A 6,000-nucleotide genomic window follows, 5' to 3' on the forward strand; every position below is an offset into this window, starting at 1 on the left:
ATCATAAATCAGGTGATACACACAGTCCTCAAGAGGAGGTACACTGATGAAAGAAGACACCTGCTCATCACCCAGCTTTGAAGTCCTGTGCTGTTATTGAATCCCACCAACTCAACACACTGAATTAATAAGTCTGGTAAGATGATCATATTGCATCTTAATTTCTCCACATTAATTATTCTAAGCATTAAAAACACATAACAGGGCTTCCCTGGTGGCACAGTGGTTGAGCATCTGCCTGCTAATGCAGGGGACACGGGTTCAAGCCCTGGTCTGGGAGGATCCCACATCCCGCGGAGCAACTAGGCCCGTGAGTCACACTACTGAGCCTGCACGTCTGGAGCCTGTGCTCCGCAACAAGAGAGGCCGTCATAGTGAGAGGCCCACGCACCGCGATGAAGAGGGGTCCCCGCTTGCCACAACTAGAGAAAGCCCTCGCACAGAAACGAAGACCCAACACAGCAAAAATAAATTAATTAATTAATAAACTCCTATCCCCAACATCTTCTTTAAAAAAAAAAAACACATAACATATATGTATAAACCTACAGAATGTGTATATATATGTATATAAAATACACCACAGTATTTGTAATCATACTTTTTACCATTCATTTGTAATATCGAGAGAACTTTAAAAAATGTAACTGAATTATTATCAACCTCTGAGGCACCCTGGTAAAGGAAGAAGGAGGGAAAGAATTTAAGTCTGAAGAAAACACAGCATGGTAAACATATTTAAATAGTCAAGCCATTTTTGGAAAACCTCCATGTATAGTCAAGTTTCAGAAGGCCTGTGACTCTCCTGAAATGGTGTGTGTGTGTGTGTGTGTGTGTGTGTATGCTTGTCAACACTTCTCTGGATAAAGAAGCCACAGCTTTGAGGTCCAAAGTGGGGAGGGGTGTGGTTTGCAGGTAGGAAGGGGGAAGAAAAAGAGGCGTGAAGAGAGGAGGAGAAGGAGCTGAGGATGGAGCTGGGATAGAGACCTCTTACCATGTGGCTCTTCAAAACACAAGAGACAATTAGCTGCTTTTCATAATGCTAGAGAAAAAGCAGCTTACTTACCTGTTGTGCAAATGAGCTGAATGATTCTGTGACATTTACACCTACGAGAAGAACACTGCCAGTGCCACTGGTAAGTGTAGATTGCTTCTCAAATATTAAAGAGAGGGAATGATTTCACTTTTACCATCTGTTATTTGAAAGAAGACCACACAATTTTCCGGGTCGCTAAGTGATCCGCGAGGGATGAGGAGAGCTTCCTTTTCTAATATTACAGGACTTCTAAATACCCAAATCAGAGAATTATATTCCACCAATGATAATTTCACAAGAAGCCACAAAATATGTGCAGATCACGGTTTAGAAAGATACCCTGAGTTAATGTGTAAGAGAAACAAAGTACTGTTCTTTTGAAAATGAACTCCAATCAGGTCAAGCCCCACAAAACCTAGCAAGCTGACGTTTTTCTCTGTTCCTGTTATAATTGTGATAGGAAACTGTTCTTCTGGGTGGTTCTATCTACTTGACTTTATTTGTCCTTTTTTATGTGGGGAGTGGACACAGTAGTATTAGAGCCCCAAGTCTTAGCCAGAAATACCTCCAAGCAATCATTTGGTCACCTAAGTGGCTCATGTCCCCAGAACTCCAAATCATGGTTGTCAGGGCTGGGTACAGAGATAAAAATGTCATTGTGAATGACCATTTGCTACATTTGTGACATGGGGAGGGGTATAAATGTCATAACTGTCTTTAAAATACTCTGTCATTGTGTCACAAGGGGTTATCAGAAGTTTGTTTATTTTGCCATCTTCATTTGAATCAGACTGAGACTTTTCAGACTGATTGCCTTCATCCCATCAAGCCAAAGCCACCACCACATCGGCAGAACATCTATTTTTAGTTCCACGTGATCAGCTTGATGACACAGGGTGAGGACTGAAAGGTCACCCAGCAAGTTACACAGCAAAGGAGGAACTGGGATGTTAGATAGGCAATGTGTGCTACAATAAATACTCCTCAGGTGGTTGATAATAATCCTCTCTCTTCCAGAGAAAGTTGATTAATACATTTTTCCCTTCTTTAAAGCTGAACAAAATTGAATGATCAAGGTTCATGGAAAAGGTGGCATTGAAACCTCATTCTCATTATCTGTGTCTTGACCCTAAATTACTCAGTACTTAGGCTGAGTAAGCTGAGAATACTCACTGCAGAACCATGTAATTCACAGAAGTTGTGAGGTACTTTTCCAGTCCACATCTTGGAAGTCACCACAGTCTTCTGTGTCTCACCAGGTTTCTAGAATTTCTAGGGTTGAAGAGGTGTTCTGTCTGCTTTGCTACACCCCTTTGCTTCCTCTTAAAGGCCTCCAATGGGCCAATAGTTTTGGGTCCAGTTTGCATCAATTCAACCCACCAGCACTATGGAGGCCCAAGGTCAATGTGCATACACTGGAATGTAAGCTCCTGTGGACAAGAACTTTCTTCATCTCGTTTACTGCTCTATCCTCAGCATGTAATACTGAATTGAGCCCACTGAGAGCCTTAATGTGTGAGGTAATTAATCAACTAGCATGGGGTGAAGGGTGGTAAGGGGTGAGGAAGGCTGTGTATAAGTGGAGTAGGTGGTCACCTAAGCATTGTGCCCCGAGGAATGCTGAGGGACACCAACTCCATCATCCTGTCAAGGCCCTGAAATTTCCTTGGTTAAAATTACCTATTTGTGTTCAAGTGTTGCTTTCAGGAGACTACTAATAGGCAAACCACATCACCTGGTGATGAGTTGAGATGGGCCCAAGAAGGGGCATCTTCCAAGAGCAGAAAATGTTGAAGGGACCCCAAAATATTACATAACAGTTGGAAAAAATCATGCAAAATTTTAAGCCGCTCTACTCTTGGCCAACTTTTCCCTTCCCATGGCTCCCCCAGCATTTATTAAATCTCACTTGTGTCCCAGAAAAGATCTGAGACAAAGTCAAGGCTTGAAGGAGTTTTGGGAAGCCCCCCACCCCCTTTCACCCCACTCTCAGGCTCCTGCACTGGTTTGCAGATGAATTGGTGCTGCTTGCCAGGAACCACCTTGGTTAGAATGATTTCATTTCTCCTAACTTACACATATAAAAATGATTTTGAGTGACTTTGCTCTAGGCTAAAGAAGAAATGAGGAAGGCAGGCAGATTCTTTCCCCTGGATACACTTTGCCTGTTTTCTTTAATTTTTCATCCTCCATGAGTGCCTGCAACATTTGCTGGCTTCACTGAAAGCTATTATATAAGATGAATGAGCCCCAAAGACTATAGTATATGGAGGGCTGGCCTCCCCTGCTCCAGCAAATAAACCATTTCCTACTTGCTGAGAGACCAAGGGGTTTTCCTCCTTTAAAGTTATTTTGTTTCTTGTTTTTATTACAAATAGAAAACATAAACCATGACATCTACCATCTTGGGCTTTGAAATATGAAAGTCAAGGGAAAACTAATTTGGGAAGAGAGATGAAGCACTTTGAAGGAGAGATAAAACAGCAGAGTTGAAAGAGTAATGCTATATGGACAAACTGGAATCTAAGGTGAAAATGTAGACAACTGTAATCAAAATGAATGATAGTGGAAAGCCAGCAGGATGGGAACATCTGAGGCAACCATCTGATCTGGTTTGACCAGATAAGACGGCTATCTTGTGTTTAATATTAACGGTTTCCTACACCATAAAATAGACCATCACTGTCATACTCAGAGGAAAAGAAAATGGAGTCATCAGAATTTGTCACCATTTCTGTACACAGTTAAATGTATAAAAATGTATGTATCCACATAATTCCAAGTGAGGAAACTTAGGGTTAGCTTTTTTCAAGATCCCCAGGCTTGGAATATGTTCAAACAAGTTTAAAGCCCAACATTTCTCACAGCCCTATGAATTTCGCCTCTCTACTAAGCATAATATCTAGACAAATAATTCCACACCATCAACATTAAAGCTGAAAGATCTTGTTTTGATAGAATGTCTCTGTGTAATTTTTAAATATGATTTTAAAAGATTCTTACCTGGAAAATGCTGCAATATTATCATCCAAGGTTTCCTGATCATTTGCCCCAGATTTATAATAGTCATATATAGACTTTGGAAGTATGGATTTAGCATGTTGTTCATAATCACTGATGCAAACAAGCCGGGTGAACATTTTCCTGTTGCGAACCCTAGGATATTTTTCTTTTTTTTCCCCTGTGTTGCTTTCTACATCCTGACAATTCTGTTATTTGTCAATTATTAATAGACTTTTTCCAAAGTTCAGATTTAGTTCTCTGTTGCGTACATTAAGAGAGTAAACATATACTTAGACTTTGAAATTTTATTTGCAGCTGTCTGCCAAAGAACAGGTAGTACACCTAAGCCACAAGAAGTTGGGTTGGGGAGGCAACAGGAGGGGATTAGGTGTTTGTCACATTAAAGGGCAGAAGAGGGCTTCCCTGGTGGCCCAGTGGTTGGGAGTCTGCCTGCCGATGCAGGGGACACGGGTTCGTGCCCCGGTCGGGGAAGATCCCACGTGCCGCAGAGCGGCTGCACCCATGAGCCATGGCCGCTGAGCCTGTGCGTCCGGAGTCTGTGCTCCAAAACGGGAGAGGCCACAACAGTGAGAGGCCCACGTACCGCAAAAAAAAAAAAAAAAAAAAAAAAAAAAAGAAAAGAAAAAGTCAGAAGAATGAGTAAAAATTAAAAACCTAGAGAAGTATTTGCCTAAAGCAGCTCTTAACTCAGTTCTGCCTAAGGCTGCTTCTTTCCCGGGGCATGTGCCTTTGCTGCCTAACTGGTACTGGAATGGGCTGCCCACTCATTTTCATTCCATATTTGGATCATGCACATATATGAAAAAGAGCTTATGAAATGAATGGGGCATCTATTACTGGAAGGGGGATCCCTTCCAGGGCCCAAGAGTGGACCCTTGTCTAACACTTGGAAATGAATTGTCTGAGGAGACACACGTACTGACAAAAGCAGAAGACTGTATTGGGAAGGGACGCCCAGGAGGAAAGCAGCAGGGGAAGGGAACCCAGGAAAACTGCTCTGCCACGTGACGCGCAGTCACGTTTTATGATGATGATAATCTCGTTAGATTTCCAGATAGTCTCTGGCCAGTCATCTTGCTTGTACCCATATTTGGTCTGACTCAGCATCCTTCTTAACTCTCCTCTTGCCTTCTTGGCTCGCACTTTTCAGCCAAGATAGATTCCAGTGCAAGGTTTCTGGGAGTTTGGCAGAACTTATTATGGGCTGGCATCTCCTCCTTCTTTTTGGCTCCTCTCGAATTCTCCTGGTTAGTGTTCGGCAACAGCACTGTGTTCCTTATCAGGACCTCCTGTTGAGACAACTCATGCAAGCCATTTATCAAAATGCCTGGCCAAGGCAGGAGGTTTCAGTCCGTGGTCCCCTAACACATCCAGTAAATACAGGGTGTCTACACAATATGAAACTCAGCTGATTATAAACATTTGGCTTTAACAAGGAACATTAAGGCCAAATTTACAGTTAATTCTTAGAATTTTATCTTGCTCTGGAGAGGATGCAAGCAAGTGCCAGTCCAAAAGACCATGTGATCTCAATCCAAATTTCACTCAGTCATGGAACAAACACCTGGGGAAGATTCATATTAGTAAGAAATGACTCAGAAAGCAATGGCTTTGACATCAGTTAGACCTGGTTTTCAATCTGGGAGCCCCCACTTAAAACTGTTCACGTGCCGTCCAGCAGCTGAATTCCAACTGCCTACACCTCTATGAGAATGCTCTTTTAAATTTGGAGCCTGCTTTTCCATCCACGTGGCATGCTAAAGTGCTATGGAGTCAATGCCCCATGGAATAATCCTCCACCGAGGGCTTAGTGGAATTGGTATATAAATACCAAATCCCTCACTCCTCTGGGGGTTAACTCGTAGGTGTGTGTTCTACAGTGCAGGCTTCAGTTGCCCACAAGTGTTAGTAGGTTGCTAAGCCACCCTGTGTTGGCTGCC

At 42.5% G+C, this 6,000-nt stretch overlaps 1 protein-coding gene across 1 annotated transcript in view; it reads right to left on the bottom strand.

Annotated features, from left to right (window-relative positions):
• The window catches only part of HAO1 (hydroxyacid oxidase 1), a 58,414-nt gene extending 54,229 nt beyond the window's left edge, over positions 1-4,185 (bottom strand). Inside the window, exon 1 of the mRNA XM_081256045.1 lies at positions 4,040-4,185. Within this exon, the coding sequence (XP_081112171.1) occupies positions 4,040-4,176 (137 nt within the window). The 5' untranslated portion in view covers positions 4,177-4,185. The remainder of the gene's footprint in view (positions 1-4,039) is intronic.
• Positions 4,186-6,000: the final 1,815 nt, after the last annotated feature.

This window comes from Mesoplodon bidens (genome assembly GCF_964165515.1).
Source record: "Mesoplodon bidens genome assembly, chromosome: 15".
In the NCBI taxonomy this organism is placed as follows: Eukaryota; Metazoa; Chordata; class Mammalia; order Artiodactyla; family Ziphiidae; genus Mesoplodon; species Mesoplodon bidens.